The sequence below is a fragment of the Miscanthus floridulus genome, unplaced genomic scaffold, assembly GCF_019320115.1.
Source record: "Miscanthus floridulus cultivar M001 unplaced genomic scaffold, ASM1932011v1 fs_157_3, whole genome shotgun sequence".
NCBI classification, from domain to species: domain Eukaryota; kingdom Viridiplantae; phylum Streptophyta; class Magnoliopsida; order Poales; family Poaceae; genus Miscanthus; species Miscanthus floridulus.
In genome coordinates, this window is record NW_027096293.1 from 65,935 (window position 1) to 78,489 (window position 12,555).

The 12,555-nt window shown below is 48.7% G+C and overlaps 1 protein-coding gene across 1 annotated transcript; it reads right to left on the reverse strand.

The window, feature by feature from the left end:
- Window positions 1-11,307: 11,307 nt before the first annotated feature.
- LOC136530568 (probable calcium-binding protein CML31) lies at window positions 11,308-12,266 on the reverse strand. Its single transcript, XM_066523290.1, has one exon. It carries the CDS (start codon window positions 11,953-11,955, stop codon window positions 11,452-11,454), a length of 504 nt encoding a protein of 167 aa, XP_066379387.1. The 5' UTR covers window positions 11,956-12,266; the 3' UTR covers window positions 11,308-11,451.
- Between the last annotated feature and the right edge of the window lie 289 nt (window positions 12,267-12,555).

Sequence of the window (12,555 nt, forward strand, 5' to 3'; positions counted from 1 at the left end):
TAAATCAGCAGGAAAAGAAGCGTTGGGCTTGAAAAAAAAAGAACAAGAAATCCTAATCCAAGCTCCCGGCGAGGCAATGGTGTTCCTGCTGCCCGTACTACTGTAGCGTATGTGTTCAAGGTGCTCGTGTCCCTGCTGCCCGTACCGGTACATCCACTGCGCAAGCTACCGGTGATCCCGGCAACTATTCTCCTTCAATCTGTGCTTCGCCCGTCGGTGGATGGTGATCATCTACCAACGAAGGGTAAGACCGTCTCCAATAGAGATACTCAAACGCAAAATCGGTGTTGCACAGTGCTTTTACATATCAAAATCACGCTCCAACGGAACATCCATACCAGGAACCCATTTTGGGTCTGACGCCGGCAAGAACGCAAAAAAGCGTCGTTGAGGAGAGACGACGCAAAAATCTTGCGCCCGTGGCGGTGGGCGCCGCCGTGCCAGGGGAGGGGGCGCTTGCCCAGGGCCGCCGCCAGGGGGCGCGCTCGCCGTAGCGCCACCGGCCGAGGAAGGGGCTTCGGCGCGGTGGGCCCTCGGCTGCTAGCTGCGCTCGGCTCCAGTGCGAGGGCAGAGCGGATTCAGAGAGAGAGCGCGGGGAAGAGAGGGCGGAACAGAGGGAGAGCAGAGCTCGGTGACTGGCAACAGCCCTGGTGGTGCCCGGCTCCGGCAACTGTTGATGGCGAGCGCGAGTGGTGCTCGGGCACAGGGCGTCGGTGGCGGTCGCGGATGGCGGCGCTCGGTGGCGCGGCTCCGGCGATGCTCGGCCCCAGCGGCGTCCGGCCGTGGCGGTTGCTGTGGCGACGGCGGTCGCAGGCCGGGTCGGGACTCCGACGCGGCAAACTGCGAGCGGCGCGCGGCAGCGCTTCCGGGCGCGGGCTGGCCGGGCGGACAGCTCGGCTCCAGCAAGATGAGGCGACGGGAGCTTTTCTCGTTTGCATCGGCTATTGGAAAAAGTGGTTTTTTTTTTGTCCGTGACCCTTCACTGTGCGGTACCCAAAGCATGGTATGCCTGTCGTTTTTAGGCCCGATCCGTTGGAGACGGTCTAAGTTGCTATTGGCCCTGTTCACATAAACTTATCAGCCGTACCGTTTCAGCGAAATAACAGTGTTTTCCTCTCACAACAAATCAGCATCAACATCAGTCGTAGTACTGCTACTGATTTTCTCTCGGCTGATTTATTGTATTTGTTTGCCTTCTCTGTCATAGTTAGAGTTATTGAAGTTTATATTTTTCATTTTCAGGTTATACCCACCAGCACCAAAAGGGTTCACAAAGTATTTGCAATCAAATGGAAATGATTTTCCAGAAAAAAAATTATTTTGTAGGTGCTAGATGAGGCAGCCTACGATGTCTCCAAATGATCCATGTTCTCTAAAGGAACCCCGTCACCAGTTGCAAGCAATCCAGTACGTGATATAGATGCACAAGACAGGTAGACAACGAGACAATTGACATCGGTGATGATGACAGCATCTAGGAGTTAAGGATTGATAAGCGATTGAACTGTGGTTACGTGATAAAGATGTTAGATTGGTAAGTTATCTTTGCAACTTTGTAAACTTCCAAGATATGTCCATGCCAGCCCATAGTAACGAAACTATGCATCTGTTTTGTTTTTTTGATAGAGTTAAATACACGGGGGCCCTTCAACTTGTGGTCCTGTGTCAATTAAGTCCACGAACTCTCAAAACTGAAATATAAAACCTTAAACTTGTTAAGTCGTGCACCGCAGGCCCATACCCTTTGAGAGGATGCTAACTACGATAATTTTTTTACAAAAACCACCCTGCCACAGTTATCTTCTACCATCATCATCAGCGCGGAGGCCGCAATGGCAGCGTTGCTGTACATCAGCGATATGCTGAAGCTGGGCATGCTCGTGGGCAGCTCTGTGTAGAAGAAGTCGATCTCCCCGATGACGCCGAACGCCTCGGCGAGCCCCACAAGCGCAAACTGCGGCACCAGCTAGAACACTGAGATGGTGACCCCGCGCAGCGCCAGCCGCCGCCGCCGCGCGCCCCCCACCGATGCGCTGCTTCATGGTGAGCCCGCTTGAGCCGAGGCGTCGGTCCATAGTATCGGCCTGCTTCACGGCGCGACTTCCCCTGAAGCTGCTCCAACTGGTCCATCTGGTTCATGTCCAGGACGCGGATCGCCGACTTGAGCTGCTCCACCTGGTGCACCGTGCACAGCCTCTTCCCGTGGTGGTCGTGCTGCTCGGACGCCGCCACGTCCGAGCCATTGCAGGGCGCGTCCTCCTTGGTGCCACGGAGCAAGCATGCCTTGTTCAAGAGCCTGAACCAACGAAGCTCAAACGCCAACGTGTTCGCCTCATCATACCACGTATATCCTTGAAACACTGCTTCTGCTTGCTGCATGTTGGGATGTGAGTGAGTGACGTACCTCAGCTTGTCCGTGGGGACAGCGAGCTTGCAGTCCTTGAGGTGATGGTACACACCATTGACATTGACGGTCTTGTCCGGTAACCGCGCCCTGTGGTTCCTGATCGCCTCGCCGACGGCAGAGCCTATCGCGATGAACATCTGTCTTTTGCCCTTCTCCTTGATGTAAATTGTAATGGCCCGATCCTAGGACCAATTCCGACTCTCACTCGCCAAGACTGACGGAGGTGGTGAAGGACGCGTCGTCGAACCAGCCGCTCAGCGTCAGCGTGCTCGCGTCCGTCAGCCTTGCGTCCGTCAGCGACGATGGCGTCGGTGAGACATTGTGGCACAGCTCAGACATCGTCTCTCCATGCAGCTCGACATCGTTGACGTCGAGTAGTGACAGCTGCTGCTGCGCTGCGCGGCCACCCTCCGTGTGAGACGAGTCCATGTTGCCATGTTGGCCACGTAGCTCGGGAAGAACGGCAGGTCCGCGCGCCACGTCTTGCGCCAGCTTGGCATCGGCTCGGACGCGGAGGTGAAGGACGCGTCGTCGAACCGGCCGCTCAGCGTCTGCAGGCTCGCGTCCGTCAGCGACGACAGCATCGGTGAGACATTGTGGCACAGCTCGGACTTCGCCGGCGTGCGGCTCGGCAGCATCGACGTCTGAATAGTGGCAGCAGTTGCCACTGCGCGGCGCGCCCGCCCTCGGGGGGTCGTCATCCACCTCCACGATCCTGACGTCGTTCTCCTCAGCATGAGCCCTGGACGAGCGCCTGCATTCGCCGGAGCATCAGGTTGGCCTGTCGCCGCACCAGCTGGCCCCTCAGCAGCGCCTGCAGCTTCACCATCCCTCGCAGTGCGCACAGCCTGAGCAAGGATGACTAGAGGTAGAAGATAACTATGGCAGGGTGTTTTTTGCAAAAAAAAAATTATTCTAGTAAGCACCTCTCTGAAGGGGTATGGATCTGCGGTGCACGATTTAACAACTTCTGGGAGGACAGATATTGGTTTTGAGAGTTCGTGGATCTAAGTGGCACAGGGTCACAAGTTTAAGAGTCGCCAGTGTATTTAACTCTTTGTAATATTAGGCCAGTGCTTGGTTGCACAATTCAAAGGATCCAGTCGATGGAACTAGTAGGAAGGTAGATCAGTATTGGACAGATGTAACTAAAACATACAACACCACCACAGAAAGTAGTCCTAAGGGAAATCGAAACCAACTGAAAATCCGTTGGGAACGTATTAAGAAACCATCAAGTGATTTCCATGGATGTTGGGTAAGAACTACTAGAGTGTGGCAAAGTGGGATTAGACAAGATCAAGGAAAAAGCAAAGGAGATGTATGCCGATGACGGTCAAAACAATGATAAGCCCTTCACTTTGGAGCATATATGGAAGGTAGTACGCCATGATAAGAAGTGGTCAACATATTAAACAAGGAAAAGGAAAACAATGCAAAGACTAACCCAGCCCAAGTGATGAATTTGGAAGAAAAAGCGACCAATGGGCCATAAGAAAGCCAAGAATGAACGTAATGGCAAAGGGAAGGAAACTGATGCTTTGGCTGCTTTCGGTGAAAAACTTGAAAATTCCATTGAAGTAAGCAACGAGGCTAGGACAGAGAGACAGAAGATGACTAAATTCAACAAAGCTTGGCTAATAAGAAGATTGAAGCAGCTAAGCTTAATAATGAAGCAGCTCATCAACAAACTAAGTGTAAAATGCTAGACACATATACACAGCAGATGCTTGCGCCTACTGATCAGCTCATGCTTATTGCAGAAGCTTTGGGAGTGTTCGGTGAAAAACAGTGTCTTCCAGCCAGAACAATATTTTTCTCTTACAACAATCTAGCCAGAACAGTATTTTGGCTTATTAACTAGCCAGCCGAACACTCCCTTTGGCTGCGAGAAACAAAGCACTGGAGTCTGGAGAGCCTAAGACTTGCTTTATTTCGTAAGGTATGAGATTGGTTAATCCTGAACCAATTAGGTAGAAATATTTATATATATATATATATATATATATATATATATATATATATATATATATATATATATATATATATATATATATATATATATATATATATATATATATACACACACACTAGCCTTAATGCTTAAAACTTTCACAACTTATACAGTTACATGAATACTTTCCTATAACTATATATTACTGTAGTTCAGTTAATGTACTGTCCATCTTTTTTTCTTACAACGAAGTTGTTATTTTACTAGCTCACTCATCTTATTTTACAGGTTGATGATTAGGACTTGAGAATGTTGATGGCTTCTATCTGGAGGACGTTGGACATATTTCTGTAGGCAGGAAGACTTCTGAAGCGATGGCTGAAGATTATCTAAATACTATTATCTAATTATTTTGGCGTTGCTATCTATATTTCTATTCTTATTGTAATGGACGACGATATCTATGTCATGGCTGTTTAGGTGCATGACACTAGTATTTATATTTCTATTTTTATTTTAATGGACGACGTTATCTATATTTAGATGAAAGATGTATCTGTTTTATGTACAGTGAGTTGTGATGCATACTATGCCACATATTACCTGGCCACACATGTGTCCTTTGTTTGTGGTGCATGCAAATGCTCATTAAATTTTAGTCTACGTAGAAACTAATTGGAATGGTTGATGTCTAAGTTACATTGTGAGTGCCATAAGGGGATGGATCGGTAGTGTGTGAAATTTAAAGGTTGGAAGCTTCTTACGATTGGTCATATACACTACTGGATGTGTTTGGTCTGTGGAGTCACCCCATTCTTCATAAGGTGATGCATCATGAGTTCATCCTATGAATTTTGGTAAAATCAACTCATCAGTATGCATACACTAATTATTAACTTGTGAGGAATGAGGTGGTGATGGATTGTAACACCCCTGGTGTTATGAGCTTGCTTAGCACCGTGATTTAGGCCTAAGTAAAATTTTTGAAACAAGTTTCTCGGATTTTTTATTTAAAACGTACTCGACGTGATAAGCGAATCATGTGTGACTTAGCTTCGTGGACTCAAATAAACGCTCAAGTTAAAGTACGCAGTGCGTAGAAATATTTAGGGATATCCGACGACGATTCTAGCAAACGGTTTGTTCGGTTAGATTAAGCATGAAAATCAACTTTTATACATAAAATAAAATCCATTAATAAATAGAATGATACATATATATAAACTCACGGGTTTATTTTGTTAAGCACGAACTGACGAGAAAGAGAGCACAACAGCTTTGTTTATTTTTTCGGCGTGCAACTTACTCGCCTGGCATTACTTTTGATCACTGTCTCTTTCTCATCGTGGCCCTGCAATTCGTTGCATTGCAAAGTCTCCTCATCCATCCGCATGCATGCTCCCTGGCTTTTGCTTTGCTTCTCTCTCTGACTTGATTACTTCTGTCTACATTTGTCGAGCCGCTCCTTGTTTTCCCTCCCTCACTGCTTGTCTCTGTTTCTCTGATTGCCTACCTTGCTTGTCTCTACGCCGCGGTCTTGTCCGTGCCAACCGGCACGCCCTGCCAGCCACGTTGGGCATGGTCGTCCTTCCATCGTGTTTAAGAAGTAACTGAGCCCGCACGCGTCTCCTTGCTTGTTCGTCTTGAGCTAGTCTGCGAATGATCTTCTCCTTCTCCCTTCTTAATTTAATTAGCACACATACACTCTTTATTGCTGATCAGCCCCGTTGACACGACAAAGACACACTCGAGTCCAAGTCCATCATGAATCAACTAACTCAGTTGACACGTCGAAAGACCAAAGACCACTCAAGTCCATCACCTAAAATCCAAACACGGTTCACTACGTCTTGCACGTCTTGCACGGCGGGCACTGTCCACCGCAGAATCACTGTAGCACGAAGAAAACACTGTTCACCGTAGAAAACATTGTTCACCGTAGAAAACATTGTTCATCCAAGCATCACGTCGTGCATAAGGAGCGCTTTATTACCTTTAAGCAAGCTAGTTAGCCACTAACCTTACGACACGTCGCTGTCGCGCCTACGCTTCTTCAGTTCATTCACAGTAGCCATGCCTAACCTTCTCGTTGTCCTCCTTATCCTCCTCTTGCTTAATTCCATCCCCGCGTCTCCTGCCTTTAAAAGGATACGCCGAGCCGTTCCACTCCGCTGCTCACTTGCTTCTCTCAAATCAAGTTTCTCTGTTCTTGCCCGTGAGAGCTGCGTCTATTGATCTCCATCCTCGAGCTACAATAGACCAAGGTAGATAGTCCCCATACATCCCCTACCTCCCTTCTACCTCCCCATGCCCTTGGATTTGGAAGTCATGGCCAAAATCACCATCAGGCGAAAGTACAGCAGCTGTCCATGGCGGACGAGCTGAGGAGCACAAACGTCCGGTGCTCTCTGTGTCTCTCTAGAAGAGTCATAGCCGTATACCCGCTCTGCTCTTTGTTTAGTCCACAACAGCAGCTTGTCCTATGCCACGTGCTAGTAGCAAAGCTGAGAACCAACTCAGCTCCTATACACGTAAAGTCAAGAGTCGTGAGCCATTAATCCACTTCACCCATTTCTTTATTCCTTTTCCCTTTCTAATAAACCAGCGGCAGCACGTGGCCACTAATCACATTTCATTTTCTCTCCTCGTGACTAATTCGCGGTCACCTTGCACAATTAATATCTCCACTATGCTAACTCCGATTCCATCACTTCTTCCTAAATTCATCTAAAATCAAACTCTACCTATCCATAAAGTTTCATAATTTTTGGAACGCATTTGAATTTATGTGAATATTTATTTGTGTCTGTTTGCCGAGTACCGCGAGTTCGACGTCGACGGAGGGACGTCGATGGATCGCGAGTCATCGGGAGTTGCTGGAGAAATGATACTTTTGGAAGTGTGATTGGATTTCTAAGCGTTGCGGCTGTCGTTGGTTATTTACATCTATGCATTTGCATCAATGCATACCATATAGATATGATGATGGATCAATTGAAGGATGATTGGAAATCCGAGGATGGTGTAATGGTATTCTCTCCAGGAGATGATGCAATGGGCTTTCTATTCAGTTGATGGTGGATGATCTGAAGATGCAGATACTAACTTTTTAATATATCTTACCCAGGCAAGCCCCGGTGCATAACCCCTACTTTTCTGTAGTTTAAATTATTTTTGTGCATTAAGTTTTAAGGAGTTGAATGAAACCCACTTGCATATATATATGTTTATCCTATGAGTCTTACTAGTATGACAGGATCATGTAGATTGCTATGCTACAGGACTCCGGTAGAAGTCGAGTGATGGCTGTCACTCGCGAGAGATAGGAAATATATTATTGGATTATTATCACTTGGAAAATATAAATAGTGGAAAGGAAAAATAGTGATCGGGCAAGGATATGGTTTGAGTATTGGTGGGTGTAAGAAGTTATGTCGCCGTGGACACGGGGCATGGCTTGGTTACACTGTTTTCCCTGTCTGTGTCGATTAAGGATCGACCATTGCATAAGACTCTAGGCAAGTCACAGACTTATTATCCCGAGCACATACTTAGGTATGGGCGCTTGGAAGACTCGTTGCTCTCATGTCGTGGATCCGGCTCTTTTCGGACCGACTGTCAGAGTTTTGTTTTGGTGGAGGAGGACCTTGCACCGCACTGAGTCCAAGACTCAGGGACGGGAGCTTGGAGTCCCAGTTTGGACGGGGACCTGAACACCTAGGATAGGAGGGTGATGGGTTAGTCCTGCTTGTGCCTTGGGTACAAGCGGAGCATGTGTTTTCGGGGTATCCAGCTGGGGGCATTGATTCACGAATCATCGGGAAATCCGGTACGACTTGTCTACGGTTTAGCATCGTAGTAAAAACTGAAGATGAAAGATGGAAGATGGAGAAAGGAAATCTAATTGCTTACCACCTGCTTGAAAGTAGTACAGGTGCTTACATAGAATGGTTAGTTAATGAACCAATGCGGCTATTAATAAAAATTGAATATAAGGACGCACGCTTAGTAATGCTTCTTGCAAATACATCATTCTGATCACATGTTTATATTCCGTTGTTAAATTAAATTATTCATAACTCTGATAATATGATTACATTCCACTGTTATAATAATAAATATTATACTCTGATATTGTATTAAAAGTGATGTAAGAAATGATTAAGAATGATGTAAGCTTTATTCTCTCATTTGTGATCCTGATGGCAAAAATGTAGATTTTTGGGTTCTCCCCTGGGGTGTGCCCGATGGAACCAAGTAATTTGGTGTTCTCCTCCAGGTGCTTAGTGTCTAATGGAAGACGAGCGCTCCTAGGAGGCATTAGATTAGGTGGTTCTGCCACATGGATCAACTCATTTCATTCTACAAACCAAATACAAAAAGTAAGGAGTGAGAAGATGATGAATCACCTTCTTCCTCGAACCAAACACACCCTGCATGACCGACTCTACGCTTGACTCTAAGGGCCTGCTTGGCAGGGCTCTGGCCCCTTTGAAAATAGCTCCGTCTCTGGCTCTTCTGAAGGAGCAGCTTCTCTGGAGGAGCTGAAGCCGTTCTGGAAAATGTTTGGCAAAACGGCTCCTTCGCACTAGACGACGTGAACCCACAGCAAGGAGCCACGCGAAGCTCGTTTTTTAGGCTTCTCCTGCGCAGGCAAAAAATGGCTCCGGCTCTTGACCGGCTCTCCATGCGGAGCCCTTTCTAAAACAGACGTTTGGCACAGCTCCTGCAGGAGCCGGAGCTGAAGCCCCTGTAGGAGCCCTGCCAAAGAGGCTCCAACTCAAAAAAGGTAGAGACCCGGACATAATGAATAAAATATATACTTTTTCTATAGCGACAGGGTAGATGGACCTAGGGACATGTGCCCTGTTCGCTTGGTTGATAAGCTATGATTGAAAGTATTGTTGGTTGATTTATTGTGAGAGAAAAATACTATTAATTGGCTGAAAAAGTACGGCTTATAAGCTAAACGAACATGATGATGAAAGGGAAATGAGCAGTGGTGGCTGTGATTTTTTTTATTTTGCTTTGTGGCCTACACTTAAGGCCTCTACGATCAAGCTGAACTTCGACGATCTTTCTCGGAACAGACAGGAGAGGCGGGCATGGGCGCCATTGCGAGAGACGGCACTGCAGTACTCTTCTCGGCATGGCGTTACTTCGAAAGGTGTGCCAGTGCGGCGGAGTCCGAGGCGTTGGCATGTGTGGAGGGTCTGCGTTGGGCCACCCAATGGCGAATGGCACATGCGATTTTAGAGTCTGATTGCGCACTAATCATGTTGAAGTTGGGGAGTAGCTGGAGACATATTAGAGCTAAGCCCGATCATCATTGAGGCAAAGGGGCTCGCTCGATCACTTGTGGCCTGTTTGGCAGGGCTCTGGCTCCTCTGAAAATGGCTCCAGCTCTGGCTCCTCTGAAGGAGCAGATCCTCTGGAGGAGCTGAAGCCGTTCTGGAAAACGTTTGGCAAAACGGCTCCTTCGCACTAGACGACGTGAACCCACAACAAGGAGCCGTGCGAAGCTCGTTTTTTAGGCTTCTCCTGCGCATGCAAAAAATGGCTCCGGCTCTTCATGTGGAGCTCTTTCCAAAACAGGCGTTTGGCACAGCTCCTGCAGGAGCTGGAGCTGAAGCTCCTGCAGGAGCCCTGCCAAAGAGGCTCTTGATAGTTGGAGAATTTCCCAAGTAAAGAGAGATGGTAACCATGTAGCAAATGCTTTAGCAAGATTAGATAGACAATGTAAACATTCTGCGGCTTGGCTGGGGAGAGCTCCTACGTGTGCTCAAAGCCCTATAAATGCCGATTGTAATTATGTGCCTGTCTAGCCAATAAAGCTCTCTGTATACTCACAAAAAAAGCCGCCACGGGCTTTATACATAACAAGCCAAGGCCTCTATACGGCGTGGGTCCCATCTTAAGGCCGCTAGAGGCTTTATACAGTCCTGAATCCTCATGCTTAACCGTGTGTTTGGATGCGAGGAAGAGAAGTGGGGCTTCGCGTTGCTTACGGTTGGGATAAAGAGAACGAAGGGATAGGGAAGAGGAAGAAAAAGAGAGAAAAAAGAAAAAACTAACAAGTGGGTCACACATGTCAATGGAAAAAAAAGGAGTAAGAAGCATGAGAAGAGACGAGCATGCGGGCTCTACCTGTTAAGTAGTTGATCCTATTTTTAAGGAAACAGACCCGTCCTAACTCTCCTCAACCAAATAAGAAATAGAACTGTCCGTACCTCAAATAGAGATAGGATCATCCTACCCTACATTATCTCTCAACCAAATAATACCTTCAAAAAAAACTAATATAAACCAGATCGCTCAATAAACCAGTTCATCGTACCAAATCGGCACGGCCTAAAACAAAAACACATCTTCACAAAAACCATTTCAGCCGGGACCACTGGCACGGTGGCACCACATCAGTACATCAAATCTAATGTAGTCACCTACGGCTACCGGTGGTGATCCGGTCATCCCTCATCTCGTCTGTGACACACCACCGTGGTTCGACCAAAAGATTGGCGTTTGCGCCACACACCGGCACAGGCATAGTCCCGTCACAGGGCGGGACGGGGCCATTGGTTTCCGTTTGGGCCGCGTTTCGTCGTCATAAATGACGCCCCGTTTCCGCGCTGGCTGGCTCGCTTTCCTTCAGGTTTCAGGCGGTTAACGGCAGCAGCAGGTAACTTAAGTGACGACGTGAAAATGCCATGCGCACTGTTCTACACTTCTACTCTCCGTATCGTTCAACGTGTACACACTTTGAAGTTTGACGTTTCATCAAGGCTACAAATTCAACGTTTCTTTTAGATAATGACACATCAAACAAACAGTGGGCAATTGCAGCTTCACAACGGAGCTGGTACACTGTATACATGCATGGAGCACAGGCGCAGCACTGCACGCTGAAGACATCAACGAATAATAACGACTATGCACATCACATTGACATAGCTAACAATCCTAGCTGCAACTAAAAACTTATATTTCATACACAAACAACGAATTAACCAATGAATGAATGAATGATGAAGCAACCCCATATGAACAAGCAAGCACGAACACCACCACCGCACCACCAGTAGCAGCGTCATCAGGCGGCGTTCATCATGATCTTGAACTCGTCGAAGCTGAGCACGCCGTCGCCGTCGAGGTCGAACCTGCAGATCATGGCGCGGCACTCGTCGACGTCCTGGTGCGCGCCGAGCCTGGCGAGCATCCGCCTCAGGCTGGCGGGGGTGATGCACCCTGCTTGCCCCTCCATACTATTATTCTCGGTCTCGGAGTACATGCCGAACGCCAGGCGCAGGCCCCGGTGCCGGTCCTCCTCGCCGGCGTCCTGCTGCAGGCGCGCCACCAGCCGGGCGAACTCGGCGGCGTCCAGCAGCCCGTCGCCGTCCGCGTCCGCCTCCGCCACCAGCGCCTCCGCCTCCTCCGCCGACACGGCCGCCTCGGCCCCCAGCGTCGCCCGCACGCACTCGCGCAGCTCGGACGCCGAGATCCGCCCGTCCGCGTCCGCGTCGAACGCCGCGAACAGCGACCCCAGCTCGCTGCTGATGCTGCTCGCGGACGACGACGACGACGCGGCGACAACCATCCTCGATCGGTGTCTTTGCCGAGGTGCGATGGTGGTCAGGTCGTCGAGTCGGTGCTGCTGGCTGGATGGGCTAGCTTTGCTTCCTTCTTCTTCTTCCTTGTCGGCGGCTTTCGATCCGATCCGCTACGCTCTAGTATTGCCTTCTGCTATGTATAAGCTCGTAGCTAGGTGCTGCGAACAATGGTGTTTGCGAGGGTGAGGAGTATATATATATAGCACACTCCATTAATGAGCGCGACGCGCATTTGGAAGCTTCAAGGCATGGCGGGAGAACGCCAGAAGGGAGATCGAGGCTGCCGCGTGGCAGCTTGGACCGAGGAAAGAAGAAGGCCGGGGGAGGCGGCGCGCGATCGACTTGAATGCCCAGTGGACTAAATAAAAAATCCCCACCCCACCTACAGAACAGAAATGACTGGGAACTCTTGGAAATTCCGTGGCGTATACGACGACGTTTCAGCGTGCGCTCAGCGGCATGCGGGTGCCTGGTTTGGGCTGAGTGGGAATATACAAGATGCCGTGGGGTGGAGAGGAGAAAAGAAGAGCTCACCCACGCCACGCGCTACGAAGGCAGACAGAGGAAGAAGCGGCGGATGTTCCGAG